At 41.2% G+C, this 26,735-nt stretch overlaps 1 protein-coding gene across 4 annotated transcripts in view; it reads right to left on the bottom strand.

The window, feature by feature from the left end:
• Positions 1 to 13,101: 13,101 nt before the first annotated feature.
• LOC131038536 (uncharacterized) overlaps positions 13,102 to 26,735 on the bottom strand; it is a 226,548-nt gene continuing 212,914 nt past the window's right edge. For 2 of the 4 annotated variants that reach the window (XM_057970994.2, XM_057970991.2), the window contains 2 exons: positions 14,066 to 14,125; positions 13,102 to 13,466 (listed from right to left, as the gene is read on the bottom strand). In XM_057970994.2, coding sequence (XP_057826977.1) covers positions 13,403 to 13,466; positions 14,066 to 14,125 — 124 coding nt within the window. In that variant the 3' untranslated portion in view covers positions 13,102 to 13,402. Of the gene's footprint in view, positions 13,467 to 13,717; positions 13,756 to 14,065; positions 14,126 to 26,735 lie in introns of all 4 variants that reach the window. The other 2 variants (XM_057970992.2, XM_057970993.2) reach the window with 2 other exon arrangements.

Genomic DNA, 26,735 nt, shown 5'->3' with positions numbered 1-26,735 from the left:
AAAATGGCTATAAATATAGCCTTATTTAATTAATTAAACGCTAACTTATGAAATATTTAAATATATTAAAAATATAACCCAAATAGCTGCAGAAGGCTCAAATGACTCCAAAAGTCTGAAACGGAACCTGTCACCTGTCTGTGACTGATGTTGGAAATCATGGATCAACTGGCAGTCTCATCCCTAAAATCTAGAGATGCTCCTAGAAACTAGGAAACACACCCAAATCTCCTGAAACTGAAACCAAGGAATGGTCTCATGTAACCCCAACCCTGGATGTTGTCACAACCTCCTAAAAAGTAGGAATTGCCTCCTAAAATGTAGGAACTGCCTCCTAAAATCAAGGAACTGCTCCAAACTGGTCTACTATTGCCAGAAACACCAAATCCAAACACTGAATATCCTAACTGAGTCTCTATCCACCATTGCCAACCTACAAGACTCATAATAGGCTAACTCACATGTCTCTGCTAGACAGAGCTAAAGAGGGGACATGACAATGGTACTGAACCTGGGTTGCAGTCTGATGAAACTGTGACTAGCAATAATGAGAGGGAGACTTCAATTTCCCTTGATCCTAGAACCTTTGAGGTTGGAGCTAATGACGGGGGAGAAGACATAGCTGCTAATAAAACCAAAAAAAAAAGGAGGAAAAGATCTCCTAAGGTAAATAAAGGCAATGCAGCTAGGAAAGAATCATTGGGACCTGAACAACTCTCTGAACTCAGGAAGAAGAGAGGTAGACTACTCTCAACTATGGCGTTTGATGCCAGCCATCTTTCTAAACCAGAGGAATGGCCCAAATGTTTTGAAGGGTTTAAATCCCTAGGGGACACTCCTAAATCAACTCCTAATGATGAAAACCATCTCATGGAACATCAGGGGATTAGAGGCCCCTAACAGGAAATATGTGGTCAAAAGATTTCTAAATATGCACAAGGAAATTGATTGCCTTATGCTCCAAGAACTAAAATTAGTGGGATTTTCTCTAGAAATTGGGCTAAAATCCATCTGGAGGGAGGCCACCCCCTTCTTCACCAATCACCCTAAAGGAAAGGGTGGAGCTGCAATATTGTTAAACCCTAAATGGGCGAACAAAGTTGTCAAATGGGGACAATCCCCTTGTGATAGGGTAGTATGGGCTATCATACAGAATGAAAATACTACATTTGGTCTCTGTTCAATCTATGCATCTAATGATTACCGAGAAAGGGGGGCGATGTGGGAATGGATTGCAAAATTAGAAGACATCCCTTGGCTCTTGGGAGGGGACTTTAACATGGTAATCAATGCACAAGATAAACAAGGAGGGAACAAGGTGGAATGGAAAGGTGCTGAGCGAATACACTGGGAAAGGATGGTTAACAAAATGAGACTGACTGACCCAATAGCAGGAAAAGAGGGGGAACATAATTCAATATGGTACACCTGGTGTAACCACCAACAGTACAATAAGAGGGTCTATTGCAAACTAGATAGATTTTACTTCAACAAAGATTTTTTTGAAATTATTAAAAATAAGGAGGGTGTTCAATATGCTGTCATACCATATACATTATCTGATCATCACCCTATTATGATTGGGCTAAAGGTAACTAATAGTAAAATGGCCCTACCAAGCCCTAGCTCGAACTTTAGAATGAACACTAGTCTGCTAAAGGATGGTGATCTAAAATGTGTGTTGCCCGGAATAATCATTATGTTATGTTGGTATATTATGTTTATGTTGTTGTCGGTAATAATGTGTTACGGCAGTCAGTTAGTTAGCCGACGGGTAGGTAGTTGGAGTCGCGACGGTTGTGTCGCACCCCTTCGGCTGTCATATATTGTACCATCTCCGGGTGTTGGAGGACATGTAATGTTGACGACAGATTATAATATGAACATCTTTTGACATTAATGGAAAGCTACATCCTTTGTAATTGCATTGTGCATTGCTATTTAGTTTCTGTATTCTTCCTGTTTACCCAGTGAGGTAAACATTTGGCGCCGTTGCCTAGACGAACTCAGGAACGGAAGACACGGATGGCGCACAGACACAATGGGCCTACCCGTTGGTGAAGTAAACCCGGAAAACCGACGACAGCAAATTTTACGAGAATTTCATGAGCGCCAGGATGACGGACGTAGGGAAGACCGACGAAGGACAAATAATCCTTAAATTGTGAAAGGAGAGAAATAAAGAACACTGTTAGAAGCAAAAGAATTATGTTGATTGTATACAAAAGAATGAATTAATAAAGACGTGTTGTGTTTTGATTTATGTGTTGAGAAACATGAAATTGTATCACAATTAATGCCCAATTTACTGAATAAAGACAGAAATAAGAAATTAGAAACCGACGAGTGGGAGGCTGCGTAGAAGGCTTTGATTCTGGAACAATGTGTAGAACGTAGACGGAGGCTGAGGCAACTTGCCGAAGGACGACCTGCCGAAGGGTTGCCCGAAGGGAACCAAGGAGGTGTCACGGAAGGTGCAGAAGCCGAGGGGAATTTCTACGCGTCGCCAGACTACGGTAGAGCGAGAAGCCTTGAAGAGTTTCTGGAGGAAACTAGGTTACGGAGAGAACTAGTTGAAGAGACTCGAGATCGGTTCAAAAACTTATCTCTCACGCCACAAAGGGAGGATCACCGAAGGGAGCCGGGCACGGGTGACGACGAAGCGCCACAAAGGGAGGATCACCGAAGGGAGCCTGGCACGGGTCACGACAAAGGGGAAGTTAACCGCACGGTAGGTATAAGGCAGAACACCGTACCTTCAGTCACCACCACAGGAGACATCAGCGGCATCGGAGGAAGTAACCGCACGGTAGGTACAAGGCAGAACACCGTACCTTTGGTCACCACCACAGGAGGCATCAGCGGCATCGGAGGGAGCAGCACCCGAGGGCAGACACAGCCACAACCACCTCCAAGTAGACGATTTCCATCAATGGCGACCAAACAGAAGTTACCCAAATTCAACGGGGATAGCAAAGATGATCCCGCACGGCATTGCCGTACATGCGAAACCATCTGGACAGCCAACGGGGTGACTGACCAAGGTGAATGGATGAAGCAGTTCCCCGCCACACTGAGAGGAGTGGCTATTGACTGGTATGCAGACTTGGATAAAACCAGTGTAACTACGTGGGATGAATTGAAGAAAGCATTCGAGAAGGAATTCCGGCTTCTCCGGGATGATAACGAGATAGTTTCCGAAATCTACGGAACAAAGCAAGGAAAGAAGGAGACCGTACGGGCGTACGGGCGCCGACTAAAAGAGTTAGTCGGGAAAATGGAAAGCCAACCGGCCGATGGCTTGAAGAAGAGGTGGTTTGTCGAGGGTTTGAACCCTAAGCTACGACGGAAGATGAAAATTGTGCCTCCAACATCCTATGACAACGCATACAACCGGGCCATGGACCTGGAAAGTGAAAATAAGACGGCCAAAAAGAAGAAGAATAGATCTTCATCATCATCTGAAGATGATGACACATCGGAAGAAGAGAGTAGTAGTGACGAGAAGCCAAGGAAGAAAGTCACAACCCTTCAAAAAGATATGGAAAGGATGTTAAAAGAATTTAAGACAATGAAGGGGACTACAAGTAAGGACGATGAACTATGGTGCACGGAGTGTAAGGAGAGCGGCCACACGAAAGGTGCCTGTCCCAAGAAGGCATTCTGCGAGATCTGCCAGATTATGGGGCATTCTACGAAGGAATGTCCATACAATCTGAAGGCACGTAACCAGCAAGTGCTCTTTGTGCAGGAGCAGCCATCCACATCGGAGGCAAACAATAATGCATCATCTGGAGGATACCGGGACAACAGACGCGGCGGCGGAAGGAATAGCAACAATACCAATAACGGAAGCCGTATCTAGTATGACGCCAAGGGCCGGCCAATTATCCAATGTAGGGCCTGTAATCAGTGGGGGCACTTCGCCCGTGATTGCACGAAGGAAGCCACCCCTCAGCACCTCTGCCGTTGGTGAGAAAGAAGCCTGTAGCTAAGCATTGGTGGGGAAGCCATAAGCCGTAGAGGGAGACGGATTTGGAGGTTGGGAACAAACAGAGTTTGAGGGAAGGCATTGCAAGTCCGCACAGTTGTATGACACCAGGGAGTTATTCAGTTCAATTTTTAGCCTTTGGGGAGTGTGATGGAGGATTTGAGTTGGCTCCTAGCATTTGTGCCAACGGATTGTGGCCACCTCCAGGCATGACTGGTACGCTTTGAGGAACTCGGAGGATGTCTCGGCTAGACGTGAGGTTGCCGTGGTGGATGCACAGAGGGCTCAGGAGGAGCTGACCACCAGGTTGGAGGCACTAGTCGCGTGAGACTTAGTTCAGCGTACCCAGGAGTTGGATGTCGGGAGAGCAACACGGGTGGCTATCGAGGACAAATTGGCTAGGGAGACAATATCAATTGAGTAGCAGTTGGTGGAAGCTGAGACTGAAAAACGTGTTTTGTAGACAAGTTTGGGTTAGGCACAGGAGGATTGTGATGGCAAAGGAAGCAATATTGGTGAAATCCGCAATTGAGCATCGGCTGGTAGCAGAAAAGGTTTTCAGGCGAGGATGCAGCAAGTGTATAAGATTTGGGCCCGACTAGCGTCAGTAGTTCCTGCCGTTCATCTCTAATTTGTATTAAGTCGTCGGAGTCGACTTCTTTTCTTGGGGGGGATGATGTTGCCCGGAATAATCATTATGTTATGTTGGTATATTATGTTTATGTTGTCGTCGGTAATAATGTGTTACGGCGGTCAGTTAGTTAGCCGACGGGTAGGTAGTTGGAGTCGCGACGGTTGTGTCGCACCCCTTCGGCTGTCATATATTGTACCATCTCCGGGTGTTGGAGGACATGTAATGTTGACGACAGATTATAATATGAACATCTTTTGACATTAATGGAAAGCTACATCCTTTGTAATTGCATTGTGCATTGCTATTTAGTTTTTGTATTCTTCCTGTTTACCCAGTGAGGTAAACAATGTGCATTGTGCCTGATCAGAATGTATAATAAATATGGAAACAGCCAGTTGACAAACATTGATAGATGGAATCAAAATATTACAACCTGGACCTCACTTTGTCAGGTGGTGGGTAAAAAGAAAGCTAAAGATGCCAGAGCATCTGAGATGCAATTGCACAGTGCCTTACAAATGGCAGAGTCTGAACTTCAAGGGGATCCGGAAAATGTAACACTCACCAGTCAACTAATTAAGGCCAAAAATGACCTTAGAAGGCTACAAAACCAGAAAATCAAAGGATGGAGAACAAGGGCTAAGCTAAACTAGTTAGATACTGGGGATCGAGGATCTAAATTTTTCTTCCAGATGCTCAAAATGAAACAAGCAAGAGAGAAAATAGACACCATATGGGAAGAGAATAAAAACCTCTCTGAGCCAAATGAGATTCTAGAGTGCTTTGCTCAGTTCTACAAGCAATTGTTCTCTACAGAACTAGTTAGGGAGTAAAAGGATAATGCAAGAAAATTAGTCATGTCTTTGGTCCCAAAACTCCTTGATGAGGAAGATAGCAGGATGCTTGAAAGAACTATTTCTAAAGAAGAAATCAAGGAAGCTATATTGGCCCTCAATAATGACAAATCCCCTGGCCCTGATGGATTCCTGATAGAATTCTACAAAGAAAATATTGAATGGATTGTGGATGATCTTCACGCTCTATACTTTGAGGCTATTCACATTGGGACCCTGGGAGCAAACATAAACGAAGGTCTGATCAAGCTCATCCCTAAAGAGGGTGACAGAACCCTAGTTAAAAATTGGAGTCCCATTACATTGTTAAATGTGTCATATAAGATCTTAGCGAAATTGACAGCAAGCAGATTGGAAAAAATCTTACCTAAGATTATCAGTACTACACAAATAGGGTTTGTCAAAGGACGGTATATCCTAGAGAACCTAATCACATGTTGGGAATCACTCCATTGGGCAAAGGAATCAGGGCAGAATGGAGCTATGTTACTCATAGACTTCGAGAAAGCTTATGATAGAATAGAATGGGAATATATCATTTAGATGCTCCAATCACTAGGTTTCCCCCCTAGGTTTTGCAAACTGGTCAAAACACTATTATGTGATGCCAATGCCTCCGTTGAAGTGAATGGGATAAGATCCCCCAACTTTACACTAACCAGATCTATCAGGCAAGGATGCCCCTTAGCCCCAGCCCTATTTGTTCTAGCTGCTGATGCAATGTTCTACCTACTCAAAGACTCCTCTGTCACTCCTCCTGTCAGGGGTATATCCTTACCTAATAAAAAGGAAATCTATAATGTCCAATTTGCTGATGATACTGCAATTTTAATTAAACTTGATGAAGAGAACCTTGCTGCTTTGCTGAAAAATATAGATATATTTTGCCTAGCCTCTGGCAGTAAGATAGCTATGCACAAATCCATCCTACTTGGCTGGGATGACAACCCCCCGAACTGGCTCTCAAAATTTTCTCTCAACTGGCTGGGCCCTACTCATATTGTAAAATATCTAGGCATCCCCTTCTCTGTCCTTCCAAATTTAAAAGAAATGTGGGAATGGGTAAGAAATAAGATAGAGAAGAAGCTCTCTAAATGGAACAGGAATTATATGTCTTTGGCTAGAAGATTTCAAGTCTGTCAAAAGATCTTGGCATCATATAACATCTACTTCTCCTCTGCCTGGCTCTTCAAAAACTATCAATTCAATCATATCCAAAAACAGATTAGGGAATTCCTATGGTTTGATGGAAAAGGTACCACGAAACAACATGCAGTGAAATGGGAGTGGTGCACTATGCATAAACTCTATGGTGGGATGGGTCTAAAAGATTTCAAAATACAGGGCATTGCCCTCGCATCCAAATGGATCCTCAAGGCCATGGATGGAAATGAGCCATGGAAAATCCTAATAAGAAACAATATTTCATCCTCAATCCCTAAGAAAGCCAAGAAATGGAAGGATCTCCCCATGATTGACCTTCTTCTTGGACAGATAGAGGTGTCCCTAGCTGGGTCTGGGGTCTTTAAGTCCCTATGGAAAGCTTGGGAGCAAGTGAAACACTTGGTACACTACAATGTAAATGGAAATATACAGGGACAGATTGCCAGTGACAGATCTATATGGTGGAATCTATTTCATAATGGGAAACCATTAGCAGCTCTTCAAGGCTGCTCTGCACTAAAATGGCACAATATGGGAATTAAATATTTTGATCAGATATTGGAGAATGGCCAATTGAGAACATGGGAGGATCTGAAACTTACCTTCTCTATCCCAATTTCCCAGAGAAAAACCTATAACATCCTTAATTCTGCCTTAGTCTCTGCTTTCCCCCCAGCACACCCTCCTCTCCCCCACTCCCCCATTTCTGCACTCTGCTGGGCTGATGGCACACCTCTCCCCTCCCTTAAAGCCAAATGCATACATGTGTCACTCACCAAGGCAGATACCATTTTTCTTCACCTGAACAGATGCTGGGATCTAAAATGGGAACCAAAGGAATGGAAAGATAGGTTAGGTAAGTTCTGGATGGCTCAAAATGAACCAACAAAATAGTTCTTTGGCTAGCGCCTGCTGTTAAATAAACTCCCCATAAAAGATAAGGAGGGTAACTACCTAAACTGCAAAATATGTAGAGTACCAGAAACTGTGAAACATATCTTTTTTGAATGTCACTTTGCAAAAGAAATATGGAATTTGTTCGGTCTTAATCTGGAAGCTAATTTTGTTGAAATCATAAATGTTGTTTTAAGCTACATTAAGGGCTGTAGGAAAAATGCAAATATCTTCTGGTCCTGTTTATCTTTAGAAGTTCTTTGGCTCATTTGGAAATACCGTAATGATGATGTGTTTAATAACAGCACCAGGCACCTCACTGAATCTCTTAGGAGACTCACTTTTTATACTATTTCAATGCAGGTCATTGTGGTAATAAAGCTAGATTCAGAAAAGTTTAATAGATGGATAAAGGAAGGTGCCACCACTGTTTACATCCGAGAGCTGTCCCACGGCTTCACGTGGGAGAGAGATGAACTGGGAAAGGCCGCATTTGAGCAAGCACTCATGGCCTTCATGAGACAGATGGACCGTAGACACCTACACATGGAGATCTCTCGAGAGGAAGTTGACTTGTTTCATGAGCGCACCTCACACCCCCACAAGCAAGACATACTTGATGGCCGAGTGGAAGTATGGCAGGACAGAATCATGGGCTGGGTGGCTTGGATCCCTCCATTGGGAGCCAACTTTGCACCAGAATCTGAAATCTCTTTTTCATAGTCCTTTAGAACTCTCTATTTTGGTCTTTTTTGCTGGTATAATTAAGATGTAAATATTGTAAGCATCTTCCCATAAGTGAAGGTGCTCGTCAAACTGTATATTTTTGTGTATGCACCCTCCTTCGGTGCCTTGATGTTGCTAAACTCAGACATTCCTGATGATATGTAATGATTATATGATATCTAATCCAAAAAAAAAAATTCCGATCAGCCACCTGCTACAGAAGAGTTTGATCCAGATGGGAATCTTTCTCCTATGGCCTTGTTTGCTGACGAGCAAGATAAGGTTACTTTCAGATTCCGAGGAACAGTCAATGGACAGCATTGCATTGCACTCTTAGACACTGGAGCATCACACAATTTTATTGATGAGGGATTTGTCACTAGATGTAGGTTGCAGACAGAGGACTTCAACGGATTAAGAGTTAGAGTTGCAGATGGATATACCCTCATGTGCACCAAACAGATAGGTAATCTTACTTTGCAAATGAATGATTATGAGTTACAAGCTGATTTCTATGTGGTTAACATGGGTGCAATGGATGTAGTCTTGGGCATGAAATGGCTCCAAGACATTGGAGTATTTACCATCAATGTGTCTAAGATGGAAATGAAGTTTGAATTAAATGATAGGACTTACGTGTTGACGGGAATTGTAGATGGGAGCTTGCATTCTATTTCTCTTTGTAGAGGGAAGAGAAGGAAGAGGGATCATGTGGTTATTCAGGAGGAGCTTGAGATGGTGGACAATCCACTGTTTGAGCTTGATGCCACATGGTTATTGGATAATCCACTCTATGATTTGGATATGGATCACTCTCTTGATTCTAGTCCTGATAGAGACGTTTGGGATCTTTCTAGTGCATCAGGATTTCAGATAGGTCTCTTGGAGGGAAATTCAAAGTGTACATAGTGAGGAGTTTATACAAGTTCACCTTTGATTCTCATGTTTATGACTTATTTCAGATGTATAGTTCAGGGGCACAGGTGATGGATGGTTTATTACATGGCTCACTTTCTGCAGAGGATGGGACCAAGTATGGTCAATTACTTGGCTTGCTTCCTCAAGAGGTTTACATTCCTACGACACTTGATGAGGAGATTGAGTTGGTTCAATGGATTCAGTTGGAGCTAATTGACGATGACAGGGACATTACACAGAATTTCCCTTGGGATCCAGGTGGGGGAAGAGTTCCTGGCAGCCTTGATTGCTTGAAGACAAGCAATTTCAGGAGCGGCAGATTGTAATGTCCCCGATTTTGGCTTGGAATTGTTTGTGTTAGATTTTTGGAGAAATAAGGGGAAATTATTTATATAATATTATATAAGTTGTCTCATTATATTCATTTAAAAGCATACGTGAGATGACTTTATATTTTAATAAATTAATAAAGTAACTTAAGTATAAAATAAAAATAATTAAAAGTCACTTAAGAAATAATATTAAAATATTATTTTGTTAAAAGGAGAAGCTTCTAGAAGCTAACCGATCCATGTGAGCAAAAGGATAAAATGGGGAGGTGGCTCATTGTTTGGGCATCGGTTATTTGTTATCTTCTCTTGTTTTGGGGTTGTGGAGCCAAGGGTTGTCCGCAGATTTGGTCTTAGGGAACGAAACCTCCCTTTGATCTGCATAACTGAGGGGGTGAGAGATCCTCCAAAGGGTTGCCTTGAGAGTGAGGGACACTCCGTCCTTCATACTGAGCTAATTGAGATTTGATATTAGTTTTCATGGTGTTCAATTTGTTGAAGACTTCAGCTATTGAGTTAATGAATGGTGATAATGGTGTCTACACATTGGAGAAGCTAGGCGAATGTTCTTGAAGCATATTGGAGGAGTTTTGTGTAGGCGAAATATCAGATCTGAGACATTTTGCATCAGACCCTCCTCCACCATGATTTTGCTCATAGGCCATTGGAAATGCATCACTTCAAGGATTTGAAGACAGTGATATTTTTGGTAGAGTGAGCCGATCCTTTTGCAGACAATTTGAGGTCAATTTTGTGAAGTAATCAATGATATTCAGTCTGGATCAAAAATCGTGGCAGGGAGATCCTAACCTTTGATATTACTCTAAGTCATCTATTTAGTATCTTATCTCAGTTCTAAGGACAGCGCTACACTTGTCAGGGAAGGGCGATTATTTTGGGAGGAGTTTGGAGGACCTGCAGCAATTATTCATCATTGTATCAGACCTCCATCTGTCAGCAGCAGGGGCGATTTGGAGTCAGTTCGATTTGGCAAATAAGAGGCTCTAAAAATCAGAACATTGCTTTCTACTTCTAGCGCGAGGCACAACAACTATATCAGGTTTCTTTTGGCATTATTCTCTTTGTGATTTCATGTTGTATGCTGATCACCATGGCTGCCATGTAACCTCAGAGAATTCTGAGTATTAGGTGATAAGTGTCCAGTCATTGTTGAAGTTATTTGTATGAGTTATCTGATCATCATCTATTGCAATACAGGAAAACAAGGTTGCATTCCAATTATGTGTGTGTCTGAAGATTACATGACAATTGTATGCTGAAATGTCAGCTAGCTGTTAATACATGTTTATGTGTCCAAACACGTCTTGCATTAGTTCATAATCATCCTAGCTGGTTATTCTATCAATTAGAAGTTGTTGATAGTCATTCGTTGGTGTGTATGTATGGTTCATATCTCTTGAATAAGTCTGCAAACTTCTGAGACAGCAAACAGCATAACACACAATTTCTCAGAACAGTAAAACACGCAGTTTGGACAGCAAATTATTCCTTGTTCTCAGTCATTATTGAACAGGGGATATTACAACTGGTACCTGAGATGATGACTGGACGTAGAGCTCCAACTGCTAATCTCCCCTAAAAAATAGGGATCCTCCTCAAAGACTAAGGAACCGTCCCTGGTCACTGAAAGTCACTCCACTGGCTCCTTGACAATCCTCCCGATGTCTTCGTGGGTCCACTGGTGACTACCAGTCTACCCCTTAAAAATAGGAACCTCCCTAAAATTTAGGAGACAGTTCCTGAACAACTGGGGATGCTCCCACTGTCTCCTACTATGCTTCCCCCAGCTCAGAGTGAACTAACAATCACTTGCTAAAAAATAGGAGCCCTTCCTAAAAGATAGGAAACTGCCTCAAGACTTCAGAAATGACTCATATGCCTCCCCAAAGTCTCCTGTTCCACCGTGTAAGTCCCCTGTCCATTGTATTAGCCTATGGGGACTCCTGTCAATAGGCCAACCCTGCTAGAACACAACTGCCTTAGGAAGGGGACATGACATGTGTCCCCTGCACTAAGAAGCCTTTCCCCCAGTTGGGAATGTTTTGGGAATATGATGATGGAGATAGAATGTCCCCTCCCCATTCCTAGGGATGTCCCCCTTGTGAAGCATCAGTTTAGGGGTGGCTTGCCATCCCAATCTCCCTCTAATGTCGTGGGAATGTCAGGTCCTCCCCTGCCTGTTAAAACAGTCCCGCCAAAAAAAACAGAGCACCTAAAAGGCTAAAACAAAAAGCCTAAAGCCTTTTTGAGGGTCCACAAGGCCCCTAACTTAGAGTTTTGTGAATTCAGCCCATTGTATATACCTTTTAAAACTTTGGCTTCTTTTCACTTTAAGCTATTTTAATTTTAAATTCCAATTATATATATTTATTTTAACTGTCATCCTAAAAACCCAGGAAAATTTTGATGTCCCTGAAAATCCATCCTGCATATTCCTGTCTGGGAAACTTGAGAAAGACTGGTTTTTATTAAACTAAAGCATCATTGACCTATCCCAGTGTACATTTGGATGGCGGCATCAGGCAGAGGAGATTGAAACATATTCAAATGAGGAATGATGGACCTCTGCTTCAGTTTCTAAAATTTGTTGACCCTATTCTGCTTCAGTAGAGATCTATGTTCTGGTTTCTTGTCACCTACTCATTTTGTCAAACTCGAAACTGTTTATATTCTATTATGGTAATTTGTTGCACACTGTTGGTTTCTGGATTTTGCTCCATGTTTTACCAATTCTGATTGCATATGAACACTTGGGTGGAAAGTGGATTTTAGAATCTCCTCTAAGACGGCAAACTATATTGAAATACTGCCTCAAAGATGTTCTATTTCCAGATGTTTTCCTTCTGCAGATTATTTTGTTTGTTTGTCTTCAATATCTATGGTGTATGCAAATTTTGTTTTAGCATTAAATTTAAGTATGGTCCATGCAGGTGTACTCTACATAATTTCACATTTATCAAGTAGTTTCCTTCCTTTTGATTATCTCTGTGGTTACAGTCGGATGCCTTTTTGTCCTGCCATGCTTTCCATAGTTTCCTGGTCTAAGGCAAGACATGGTCTCAATTTTGAGAGTATGTACAGTGTATTTTATCAAGGTCTGGGACTCCAATAAAGCCCTATTTTGTACCTATTAGAAAAGCATACATAACTTCACCTGGGATCTATATCTATTTTTCCCCCTTTCTAGAAGCCATTTAAAAAAATAGGACTGCCATCCATACACATCCAAATTAATTTTTCACTAATTTCAGCACCATTTCATGATTCTTCCTAGGAAACAATAGATGCCAGGCATTTTTAGATGCCAGGCATTTTTAGATGCCTTGCATGTATGGTCAATCATATTTGTTAGCTTCTTATAGATGCACTTGTGCATGTATACAAGGATTACATTGAAGGTATAATCTGCAAAAGAATTACAATAGATGACAACATCTAAGAAGAAACACTCTAAATAGATATTATGATGGCACATATCCGAAGGAAATTTGAATCAATCAACAAACAAAAATCTCTGTGCACTTGGGGCATTAAGAACATAAAGAATTGTGAAACTCGAACTTCGGCAAATCACAAGAATCATGGAGTTCATCAGTAAATTCTATTACAATTTCAAAAAAGGCAGGTGCCATATAGGTCTTTACATCACCTAAATGTAAACCATTTCAGGTTATTCGTTCAACTATTCTAGCTCCATTTGTGCAGCTCAAATGGTAATGCTGCAACCAAATTTGTGGTTGACTTTTCACGATAAGAAGAATAATTAGAAAGGTGACTAAGAATCTAATTCCTGTTCCTCGCCCATCCAAAATGTACAAAAAAAATTTAAACATAGTGTCATAACTGTTTGAAAAATGAGCATAAAGCGACCTCACTTTGGCGGCTGCCACATCCCTGGCTGAAATGATTGTCCTGTGCCTCTTGGTTCTGATGACCTATCAAACATGAACAACATGCAAGCAACTTTAAATCCATAAAACCAGAGTGATTCCATTTCCACAAATTGTTACAAAGAGATTTGTGCTAGCTGTTAGAACTTGTTATTTTAAGTTCTAATCACAAGATAGAAAAATATCATTTAAGGTACTAGACATGTAATATAAACTAGCATGTTTTAAGAGTTTCCAAGGCCCTTGAGAACAGCAAGACTAAATCTAAGGTTGGTGACATGTTGAGAAGAAATTGCCTGCACAAAACAAAGCTAGCTTTTTTCTTCATGCATTTCTGAGCAGCATTTTGCATGTTATTGTTGAGTAAAATTGTAGATAGACAATTTTATGCATCAAATACCCAACAAAAGAAATATTAATCAGTGTTCCATGGCCGTTGGGAACGGGGAGACGGGGGGACGCGCTTTGGGGATGGGGGGAGAAAGGGAAAAAGTTTCGGGGACGGATTTCGGGTACGGGGGGACTTGGGCCTGGAGGGGGGAAACGCATTTCCGTAGAACACTGATATTAATGTAACAAGTTGATTAAAAAAATTCTTCCTTTAATTAATATTATCAAAAACCTTATTACCATGACCTACTTACTCTGAGGGCTGCCAGGTACCAGGCCGAAAAGAATCTCCTGTCCCTCTTGGTTCTAAAACCCTGTAGAATAGAGCACACAAGATTACATGTTCATGTTGCTCACAAGACAGGTAACTTTAACTAAGTCCTTAACTATAAGAGTAACAGTTGGTTAAGACTTATTGTGCATAACACATCAAGAGGTTGAACACACAAAACGTAGGCTCCCTGTTACTTTACACACATGAAACAAAGAAACAGAAAACATATCCTTTTCATGAACTTGAGGATTCCTTAAAAATGGCCTCTCATAAGACACATAGCTGGACAGTTTAAAAAAAATTTATTTACTTGGGGAAATTACTACTGATGGTTTTGAACATTTAATCTGGAAAAAAAAAATCTACTGGAACAAAACAAGAATTCTCATGCTACATTATTTGTTCAGCAATAGTATGTCAAAGATGCAAGGAATATGTACTAGCAGCTGGGTGCTTTCGTAAGGGATTTTTAGAATCCAAGTCACAAATTGTTTGGTACTTACAGTTTCTAATCATACACATTTTTTTTACTTTGGCAAGTCAATTAATTTTTTCCTTATCCAAGGGACACAGTATGAAAATTTCCAACTTTTGGGATAACAATTGGTCATTTGAGCTCAGGCTTATGATGTGGTTGGTCATTGATAGTCATCCAATAAACTTCAAATAGGATTGATTTTCTAATCTGCTGACTTAAAGCGAACAACTTATAACAAGCAAAATGAAGAGACTGGGAATAATAAGTAGACATAGGAATTGAATTAGATTAAACATAAACACAAGATATTATAAGTTGAATATGGAAAAAATAATCATACGGATGAACTGGATCTTAAGGATATAGTCACTCTCAGTCACCAAAGTATCAATCTTCACCTGTCCTTTCTCTGTCCAAAAGTGTGTATGGAAATACAGCCAACTTTTCCATGTTTTCTTGGTTCAAATTTTGCCCTCCCACCTTTTCTTTTACTAACCAATAAAATTGAGTTCTGACTTGAACATGCTCAATTTATTGATTGTTCTCATCATAAAATTAAAAGAAATTGCAGAAATGACGGATGAAATATTCTATTCACTATCCCCACTGCATTCATAAAAAGTTGAATAACAAACTTATAATTTTATGCCACTCAAAAGAATCATCCTCTATCGCTTTTTCCCACAATTCCAATCTCTGTCACCTTTAGTGAACCAATGGTACACATCTTATTAAGTGTTTCCATGACATGCTCATATGTGGAAATATCATCAAGCATGGTGTGTTCTATGTTTGAAAAGTCAAAGTAACTTTGTAAACCTTGCTTAACAAATTATACAATGTATGAAATTATCACTAACTTGCATATTTTGAGTATATATCCAATCAATCCATTCTCGTGTAACCCTCCCATGAGCAACAATTGATTTAGTTGCTCTTTTTTATCATTTGAGGGTAATACCTATGGCACAATCACCAAAGAGCTAAGAGTGAGGTGGAATAAATGAACAATAAACTCTTGAAGCTCGGTGATTTCCGCTTTGAGGGCAGCCTTGTCCTCAACATCCTTCAGAATTCTCTCTCAAATGTTATTTGGTGCAACATGGCAAAAAGTGAGGTCTCCCTAGCATGATTGTGTAGCGTTGTAAATTGTAACTGGTTCAATTTACACCTCATGTTTATGCTCTTATTTTAGCGTGTCCTATCTCCATCCCCTCTCTAAGTTCATTTTGACCCTTTTTCCAACCTTGATGTCATGAATCCCATTGAGTGGGCCCCATCTGGGAGGTCTCTCCCCCATTTCCCTTTGTGCTAGTTTTGTTTGTTGGATGACCAAGGTGTGGAGCGCCTTGGTCTAGACTAGGGCACCCCAAAACGCCCTTTTCCACCTTAAAGAGGCCCCAATTTGAAATGGGGCAGGCCCTTTATCTCCTCGTGGCTACACTTGACCGTTAGAGGTCGGCCTAATCGGTAATTTACTTAGGCAACCCTATATAAAGACATCCTATCAATTCGTTTTGGATCTAAGTCTCCATCCACTATCTATCCATAATATTCGTGCATTTGTGAAGCAATCATCAAGTGTTTTCAAAGATTCAAGGCTGCATTTCATCCTTCAAGCATTGTGGAGCAAAGTTACATTAATCTTCATGCAAGCATGTGTGTGTGATTAAGTTTTTCATGTTCATGTGTTTGTCATGCCATTACATTCAACATTTGTGATTACATTAAAAGAGCATTGCATTGTTACAATATGTTATATTATTATTGTTAATGGTCAATTCTGTAAATATCTTGTAATATTAGATTCTTTCTATTTTTACGATTGTTTCTTATATAGAAACATCGTCTTTGTAAACTCTATAAGATCTTTCGATCTTTGTAAATAAATCATTCAAGTTTTTACTAATTACTTTTTGTAATATGGTATCAGAGCAGGAAAGAAATTAATTTTGTTTTATCAAAAAAAATTCGAAAGGAATTTTTTAAAAGAAATTTTAAAAAACAATTGTTCGTTGTTTCTGGGCGGAATTTTTTTTTTCTCTGTTCGTGTTTGTAAAACGTGCAAATTTTTCACGTTTTTCTCCTACAACCCAACGGTAATTGTTTGGTGGCCCTTTTCAGAAAGAAAATCACTTTTGTTTTTACTCTGTCGATTTCTGCCATTGGTTTGCACGACGCGACTTGATTTCTCCCGCGACACTGCGATTCTGACCACATTTGTTTTCTATGGGCATCGAGATAGATTTCGCGTCCATATTTGCCCTCGACTCGCGATCTTATAAAAACACCTACGACGCTCATACTCGCTATTTTTCGCAATTTCTTGTGGCATTTTCGTCTCCTTCCATGATGGTTTTCTACGTGTTTTTTTGCGCCTCTTTTGCATCGCATGACAAGGTTTTTTCTCGCCATTTTTCTTCTCTGCCTACGTGCGACTTTTGTCCGCATAACCTGCAAGTTTTTTTTTCGTGTTCCTTTTGTGGTTCGCAATTTCTAGTTCGTGATTTTCACAAATTTTCAAACCCACGAATTGCACAAGATTTTCGACGGCTAGGGTTTTCAGATCAACTCTTCGATTTTCCGTTGTCAAGGGCACAACTTTTTACAAAAAATAGTGATCTGGTTGTTTTGTCGGCTAGGGTTTCTACTAAACTCTCTGGTTTTTGCCGGAATTAATTTTTTAAAAGATTCCTTGTGTGTTTTTCCCACATTTTGTTGGGTTTGCCGAATTTTTTTCTCGATATTCGTGCCAGTCGTACTTCATCTTTTTCGAGGTTTGTACCTGATTCTGCCTCTGTTTCAGTTTTAGGGCTTTCATATTTTCTCATTTTTGTGCCTTGGGAAGCGTGCACAATGGCGTCATTGACCAACTTAATGTTGGAAGGTAGTCAGAGATTCAACGACAAGAATTATAACACCTGGAAGCAGTGCATGCTGATGATTTTTGAATATCGTTGTCTTGATGATCTGGTTTTGGAAAAAGTGTCTCGTCCTACTACAGCCTGATAGGACTGGGACAATTTTGATGAGCAGAATCGAGAAGTCGTCATGCTCCTCAAGCTCTCCATTACAGATGACTAGATGCCTCAAATTCCCTCTGGGAAGTCAGAATCAGATATCTGGAAGCACCTGAAGGAATTGCATGAGACATCTGATAAGATCCAAGCATACTTCCTGAAAAACCAGTTGTTCTCCATCATGATAGATGAACGTATATCCTTACAGGAGCATCTCACGAAGATTAAGGACATTCGAGATCAACTCGAAGCTATTGGTTGGAAAATGGAGGAAGAGGATATGGTAGTCATCACCTTGAAAAGTTTGCCTAAATCCTAAGAGCACTTTATAGAAACGCTCAGTATTACTTCAACGAATGTTGACCTGAAATTTCCAGGGTTGTGCAACAAACTTCTCCAACAGGACCATTGGAAACAATAGTTTGGTAGCAAAACCACTTCATCCTCCTCAGAACAAGCCTTTGCAGCCAAATCCTTTCACAAGGATAAAGGCAAATCTCAGTCATCTCAGCAAAAAGGCTCCAATCAGTCTCAGGATGGTTCGAAGAAGAAGAAGGTTCAATGCAATTACTGTCATAAATATGGCCACATGATCAAGGATTGTTGCAATCGTTTGGCTTCCGAATAGCGGAAGCAAGGAGGGTCTCAGCCTAAAGCCAATGTTGCTGAGCACACAAAGTAGAAAGAGTCTTATTTTTACACCTTCATGGCAAAAAGACCTGTAGACCATGTCAAGTCTTTTGCCTGGTATATAGATTCTGGTGCATCTCGACATTTCACTCACAAGCGTGATTGGTTTACAAACTTCTTTCCTTACACCGATTCAGTCATTTTTAGAGGAGGTGAAGAGTACACTGTTGTTGGCAAGGGCAACGTTCAGATACAGTTTGGTGGGAGGAATCTTATATTCCCCAATGTATACTACATTCCTAGCATGGAACTAAACCATCTCTCAGTGAATCAAATCATGCGGCATTCTCCTCGACTTGATGTGATCTTCAATTCACACAAGTGTTCGATTGTTGATCGTGCGACACACACTACTTTGGCTGTTGGCATTGAGGATCATGGTCTTTACAAACTTGTGGTTACAGGTGATTCTCTTGAGCATGCCTTTGCAGCTAAATCATCTTCTATCAGCAGTCTCTGGCACCGGCGATATGGTCACCTGAACATTCACTACCTTGCTCAGCTTGTTCGAGAAGATTTAGTACATGGCCTACCTGAAATTCAAACTTAGAAACAGTGAGTTTGTGAAGCTTGTCAGGCTAGGAAGCAACACAGGACACTGTTCAAGGATGGTGACTCATGGCACGCCTCTAAAGTAACACAGTTGGTCCACACTGATGTATGTGGTCCAATGAATACACCTTCTATTACTGGGTGTAGGTATTTCTTGCTTTTTGTTGATGATTTCAGTCATAAAATGTGGGTGTACTTTCTTAGACAAAAATCAGATGTGTTTGTTCACATGTTGCATTTCAGAAGTTTAAGGCCTTAGTAGAAAAAGAGTCTAGTTGTTCTATTATCACTCTTAGGTCAGATAATGGGGGGGAGTTTTGTTCTACTGATTTCTCCAACTTTTGTGATACACATGGCATCAAATGCCAGTTAACCACATCGTACACTCCTCAACAAAACGGCATTGTAGAACGTCGCAACCGCACCATTACTAAAATGGCCAGGTCTATGTTGGAACACATAAATGTTTTTAAGAAATATTGGGCAGAAGCAGTATACACTGCAGTCTATCTCCTTAATCGGTCTCCCACACATGTTGTTAAGGGGAAGACTCTTGAGGAAGCCTAGACTGGTCGCAAACCCAGGATCAATCATCTGAAAGTTTTTGGCTCTTTAGCATATGTATGGATTCCAGATGCCAAGTGCTCCAAGTTGGATTCCAAGAGTCAGAAGCTTATGTTTACAAGGTATAGTGACAACCACAAGGCTTACTGGTTGATTGATGTAGACACTGATCGTCTTATCTTCAATCGTGATGTTGTCTTTGATGAAGAACGAGGGCCTTTTTAGCTTTCCTTGTCTGAGAAGAATTTTGAGGATCAACCTTTGAAGGCTTTTGATTTGGGTGTCTGTATTCCATTTAGTTCACTTGATGGGAGGGATGATGCAGATTCTGAATTTGATGATGCACTACCCTGAATTTCCTCCAGATCTTCCTCCAAGGAAGAAGCCCATTAGCTGCAAATGGGTGTATAAGGTCAAGTATCATGCAGATGGTACCTTGGATAAATACAAGGCCAGATTGGTTGCTCAAGGATTCACACAGCGGGAGGGCATTGATTATGAGGAGACTTTTGCTCCTATTGCCAAGATGAGTACAATTCATCTTCTTCTCGCTATTGTAGCTCAGTTTGGATGGAAATTTTATTAGATGGATGTTAAGAGTGCCTTCCTCAATGGTGAGTTGTAGGAAGAAGTCTACATGACACAGCCTCCTAGTTTCAAGGTTGCCGGAAAAGAACATCAAGTATGTAGACTCATGAAAGCACTCTATGGACTCAAACAAGCTCCTCGAGCGCGGTACATTAAGATTGATCAGTACTTGGTTGCTCATGGTTTTCAGCATAGCCCTTCGAACACTAATCTGTATATCAAATACTCTAGTAATGATGTTCTCTTTCTTGTTGTCTATGTTGATGGCTTGATCATTACTAGCAGTTTAGCACATTTGATTGCAAAAATCAAACAAGACCTGTGCAAGGCTTTTGACATGACAGATTTGGGCTTCTCCATTATTGTTTAGGCATTGAGGTTTGGAAGACTGATGGTAGCATTTTTATTTCTCAGTCTAAGTATGCCAGGAACTTGCTTGACAGGTTTCGAATGCAGGATTGTAAACCAGCTTCCATGCCTATGGAGAAAGGACTGAAGTTGTCAGTCAAGTCTGGTTCTCCTCCTGTACATGCAACAACATTCAGGCAACTAGTGGGCAGTCTCATCTATCTCACTACCACTAGACCTGATCTCAATTTTGCAGTGAGCTACATTTCATGCTTCATGACAGCCCCCAAGGCTAATCATCGAGTAGCAATGAAGCGTGTGTTGCGTTATGTGAAGGGCACTTCTAATTATAGACTTCTTTACACTAGGAGTCACGATCCTAGACTCAATGGTTTCACACATAGATGGACTACTCGCTGAAAACTCGGCGAGTTTCAAAAACTCGCCGATTTTTGAGCCTAGCGAGTAGTAATGACTTCTACTCACCAGGAAAACTCGCCGAGTTTTTGGCGAGTTTTAGCCAAAAACTCGGCGAGTTTTAAAGAAAAACTCGCTGAGTTAGCATAACAGCCAAAAACGGCAAAAAATACATGCATTTTTTGTTTTTCGATGTGGTTTTGGGCTGAGAAGGGGGAAACTCACTTGGAAGGGCCACGCCGAGAGCCCACTATGCCTCCAAGTAATCGTCGAGTTTTTTGGTCTGTCCGTCAGGATTCATATATGGAATATAACATTTAAGCATAAGTGACATTTCCTTATATCTTTCGTCTTTCTTATACTTTAATTTATATTCCATATATACTGTCAGGATGTTTGAGAGTGGTTTCAGACCTCCAGGAGTTATAATGCAAAATCTAGTTTTTGGAGGATTCTTCAATTTTCCAGACAGTCAAATTTCAGGATCTTTCGGCGATGCCCCTTGACCCCAACTTGGGGGTGCTGCCCCCAAACCCGCGTCGAAAAATATAGGGGGAAACTGCGCTGATGGAAGTAGGGAAAATTTAACCTCCGAGTCTGATTAGGCTCCATATAACAACATAATTAGCATTGAAGAAATCCTGGTATTATACATTTTAGAGTTGAAAGTTTGAAACTATAAGTATGAATGATGAAATTTCAAATATGATGAAAGTTTGAAACTAGTTTTAGCTAGAGCTAGGAAGAGGAAGTTGTATTTACTTTTGGTTTTACAAAAACTATTTACTATTTTGCTTCCAGCCATCAGCATTTCTCATGAGGATACGATTTTGTAGACACTTTGCATTTAAATATATCTAGAATCAGCTTGTTTCTTTTGTGTTATCATTTATTGACTCATTGGATGCATCTTCCCATTAAATTTTGCAAAAAAATGCATTTTTAATTAAAATTAAGCGTGTTTTTACGTTGCCAAGTTTTTTGCCGAGTTTTTCCGAGTTTTTCCCGAGTTTTCACCGAGTTTTTTTCTCAGGGGCTTGGCGAGTTGAGCTGAGTCACGAGTAGTTCAACTATGGTTTCACAGATTCAAATTGGGCAGGTTCGATTGATGATAGGAAATGAACATCTGGGTATGTGTTGAGTTTGGGATCAGGTGCAGTCACATGGACTAGTAAAAACCAACAAGCGGTGGCTCTCTCCTTGACAGAAGCAGAGTATCGAGGAGCAATTAAGGCAGCTTGTGAGGCAATTTGGCTTTCCTGGATGCTTGCAGATATGCAAATATCTCAAGTAGGTCCGACTTGTAATATCCCACTAATATTTTTTTGTTTTTTCAGGCCAATAGCAATTCATCCACAACAATTACCCGTTAAGGTTAGAGTAATAAGCAAAACAACTAAAGGGAACCCTTACACCTTTTGTTCACCGAGAGCCCAGACTGGGAGGGTGAGAGCATACGGTGTTTCGAGGATCGTCAGCATCAATAAACAAACTGAACATTACAACTGCATGGGCGGCAAGCCATCCCCTTCTGCTTATCCAGCAGGATAGAAACTAAACTTCTTGGCGGTAAACCGACCAAGGGAACTATTACAAGAAATAGAAGTTCAATCACTCTACCGCGTATTTCAGCGGGAGGACATTACATTAACAATCACTCTACCGCATATTTCAGCGGGAGGACCAAAACATTGAACTTTATCACTCGACCACTTATTCAGCGGGAGGACATTACATTAAAACATCACTCTACCGCATATTTCAGCGGGAGGACTATTTATCAAAGAAAACTGAATTACAAAACTGAGAAGGCGGCAAGCCAGCCTCTTCCACTTATGCAGTGGGAAGTACAAAATAAGCAGATAGAATGGGATGCTCAGTACTACTGAAACAATCCTTACAATAAGGAGATGAGATGAGAAGATTAACTGCAGATTTCTACACAATACTGTAATTTTCTGTTACACTGCTCTGCAGGCTGAAAGTACAGTTCCAGCAGCCCATGAAAACATGAAAATACTCATAACTCACTCAATTCTTACCCGAATTGACTCAAATCAAGCCCAATCCCACCATACATCCAATACAATGACAACCAATCACAGCCACACCCCAAACAACCCTCTTTTTATTTTGCACGCATCCCAATGCAACCCAAAAAACCCACGCCTAGACTAGGAATTTCGATTTTGCATAATTAAATCAATACTCAAACAAATGGGCTAAAAACTTACAAACTTATTTGCCCGTGCTGGGAAGGAAGATAGGAATAATACCCATAACTATCAGACGCTCCAACAGAGAGATGTGAGCAAAAATGTGTTTCAGCCACAGGCAAAACCAGCAAGTCCAGAATCGTTGCAACACCAAGATGTCTATGGCAAAGCTCTGAAAGCGATAGGAGAATACAAGGCACAGCTAGGTACTGTATTTCAAGTACGAAACCGGGTAGCACTAGGGAGACGCACTCCGAAGCCTCAAGTTCTGTCGCCAATCCGGCAGCATAACATTACAGATTTTCAAGATGGTGCAAATGGGAACCCAAGCCTCATATTTATAACTTCATTCTTCAAATCCAAATGACATCCCTCCAAATTCCACGCTTGCATTTGAATTTCATTCCACTTTCATGTGGACCCAAGAGTAGCGCCCAACTCCCTAAGTCAAAAGTCACGCCCAAGAGAGGGGAGGACCCACGTTGGACACTTAGGCACAAAATGGCGATGTAATAGTGAAATAATATCCCTTTTAAAAAAAACATTTCACATCCCATAAAATAATTGAATTTCGCCCAACTTAGGATTAAACAGGCATTAATCCCGAATTTAATAAACCAACATCCAATAAATAGATTAATTAAATATTAACCTTAGGAAAGGAAATAATATTTAATTATGTTGCAAATATCTCCCGCACTGATTATTATCACCTCCAAGATGAAACTGAACCCAGACGACCACAAACTGCTGCAGAATTCAAACCCCTGACTACTGCCAAAAATAGAAATGTGCCACCCAGCCACTTACTAAAAATAGTAAGTCAAGAATTAATGCTCAGAAAAATATGATCATCGCGTCCAGAGGCAAAGCAAGGAGTGTTCGGTCGGACAATGGCACCAGAACGGTCATCCCCTGACTTACTAAAAATAGTAAGTCTTCGTTTCATCGATGCTAGACCCTGATTACTCATTCCACCTAGCCTACGGGTCTCAGGAATAGGCTAATGGACCTCTGAAAGAACATCAGTGAGAAGGGGACATTACAGTCCGCCCTCCCCAAAATTGCTTGTCCTCAAGCAACTGTAAGGCTGGATGCAATAGAATCTCCTCATTCTCCCACGTAGCATCCTCTGCTGGTAGATTCTTCCATTTGATCAAGTATTCCCTGATCACTCTTCTCCTCAAAGTTCGCTCCCTGAATTCAAGGACAGCTTCTGGAACCAAAACCAACTCTCCCTCCTCATCAAGTGGAGGTAGCTCAGCTGAAGCAACTACATTATGTCCCAAAGCCTTCTTAAGGCGAGACACATGAAACACATTATGGATCCTGCTGCTTGCCGGTAATTCCAACTCATAAGCCACTTCTCCAACCCTTCTACTGACTCTGAAAGGCCCATAGAATCGAGGTTTCAATTTCTCAACCCCACTCTTCTTGAGAGTAGACTGCCTGTAAGGCTGGAGCCTCAAATAAACCATGTCGCCCACCTCAAAGGTGCGCTCAATACGCTGCTGATCAGCATACAACTTCTGCTGATTTTGTGCATGTTGTAGATTGTCCCTCAAGATTCTCAGAATATCCTGACTTTGTTGTATCATATCTTTCGCCTGAGGGGTTCTGCTATCACCAAATACCAAGTCTGCGAAGCTAGGAGCTTCATAACCATATAGTGCCATGAATGGTGACATCCAGATGGACATGTGATAGGAAGAATTGTAACAATACTCCCCTAGGTGAAGCCACCTCACCCAAGTATTCTGTTGTTCCGAGACATAGTTTCTGAGATAACCTTCCACCCACTTATTTACTATCTCGATCTGTCCATCAGTTTGGGGGTGATAACTGGTGCTTGGAGTGAGCACAGTCCCGCACAATCTGAAAATTTCCTGCCAAAAGGCACTTAGGAACTTGCTGTCCCTATCACTCACAATGTTCTTCGGTAAACCATGCAGTCTAAATACCTCTCGGAAGAACACTTCAGCAACTTGTGCTGCTGTAAAAGAGCTGGTAATGGCGAAGAAATGAGCAAACTTTGTAAGTCTGTCCACCACTACATAAATACTATCTTTTCCTTGAGCCCGAGGCAACCCCGTGATGAAATCCATGGAAATACTTTCCCATTTTTGACCGGGAATAGGCAAGGGTTGTAACAAACCAGCAGGTAGAGTGTGCTCATCCTTGTTCTTCTGACATGTATGACACTCTTTAATGTACTTCAAAACATCATTTTTAAGCCCCTTCCAAGAGAATCTCTCCTGGATCTGCCTGTATGTCTTGAAATAACCTTGGTGACCAGCAAAGGGAATGTCATGGAAGGTCTGCAAAATCTTCTCTTTTAACTTAGATTCAGGTACTATGAAGATTCTTCCCTTGTACAGTATCAATCCTTCAACCAATTTGTACCTTTCATCATGAAAAGTACCCTCTACAAGACTGATTGCAAACTGATTTTTGGCATAATCAGCAAGCAACAACTCTTTCCAACCAGCAGTAAGCTCGCAGAGTGAGCTCAAATGGGGCCTTCGTGATAAGGCATCTGCTACCACATTGTTTTTCCCCTTTACATACTCAATATCGAAGTCGTAAGCTTGTAGCTTACTCACCCATTTCTGCTGTCTCTCATTCAGATCCTTCTGGTGCATGAAGTGCTTAAGACTGTTGTGGTCAGTCTTGACAATGAACTTACTTCCCACCAAATATTGTCTGAATTTTGCAAGTGCATGCATTATGGCAAGCATTTCCTTGTCATAAATGGAGTATAGTCTCTCAGGACCTCTCAACTTTCTGCTCTCAAAAACTATAGGGTGCTTATCCTGCATGAGGACCGCACCAACACCTTCTCCAGACGCATCACATTGTAGTTCAAATGGCCTGGTAAAATCGGGTAATGCTAAAACTGGGCAGGAGCTCATGATCCTCTTAAACTGCTCAAATGTTGTCTGTGCCTTCTCAGACCACTCAAAGGCCCCTTTCTTGGTAAGATCTGTAAGGGGGGCAGCCAACTGAGAATATCCCTTTACAAATCTCCGATAGAATCCACACAATCCCAAAAATCCTCTCAGATGTGTTATGTTTTCGGGAGTAGGCCAATCGATGATAGCCCTAATCTTTTCAGGGTCTACCTTCACACCACCTGCACTGATGATGTGACCCAGGTAGAGCAACTCTTCCATCCCAAATTCACACTTGGATTCCTTGGCGAACAGGGATTCAGATTCTAGTATGCCCAACACTTCATCCAACTGCTGAAGATGCTCTTTCCATGATCTGCTGAAAATCAGGATGTCATCAAAAAATATCAACACAAACTTCCTCAACTGTTCGTGGAAGATCCTGTTCATGCATGACTGGAATGTAGCAGGAGCATTCGTCAACCCAAAGGGCATGACTAAGAACTCAAAGTGCCCAAAGTGGCACCTGAAAGCAGTCTTCTCCACATCTGAAGCTCTCATCCTAATCTGATGGTACCCCGATCTGAGGTCAATTTTGGAAAAGAACACTGCCCCATGTAGCTCATCAATGAGCTCATCAATCCTCGGAATAGGATACCGATTCTTGATGGTCTTCTGATTCAGCGATCTATAATCCACACACATGCGCATGGTCCCATCCTTCTTTCTCACCAGAACAACAGCCGAAGCAAAGGGACTTTTGCTAGGCCGGATGTAACCCATGTCAAGCAATTCCTGAATTGCTTTCTCGATCTCATCTTTCTGCTTTTTGGGGTATCGGTAAGGAGTAGTCATGACTGGCTTAGCTCCTTCCTCAAGCTCAATA

Source organism: Cryptomeria japonica, chromosome 10 (genome assembly GCF_030272615.1).
Source record: "Cryptomeria japonica chromosome 10, Sugi_1.0, whole genome shotgun sequence".
NCBI lineage: Eukaryota > Viridiplantae > Streptophyta > Pinopsida > Cupressales > Cupressaceae > Cryptomeria > Cryptomeria japonica.
Note: the sequence above shows the minus strand (reverse complement) of the source record. Positions and strands in the feature narration are given on the sequence as shown.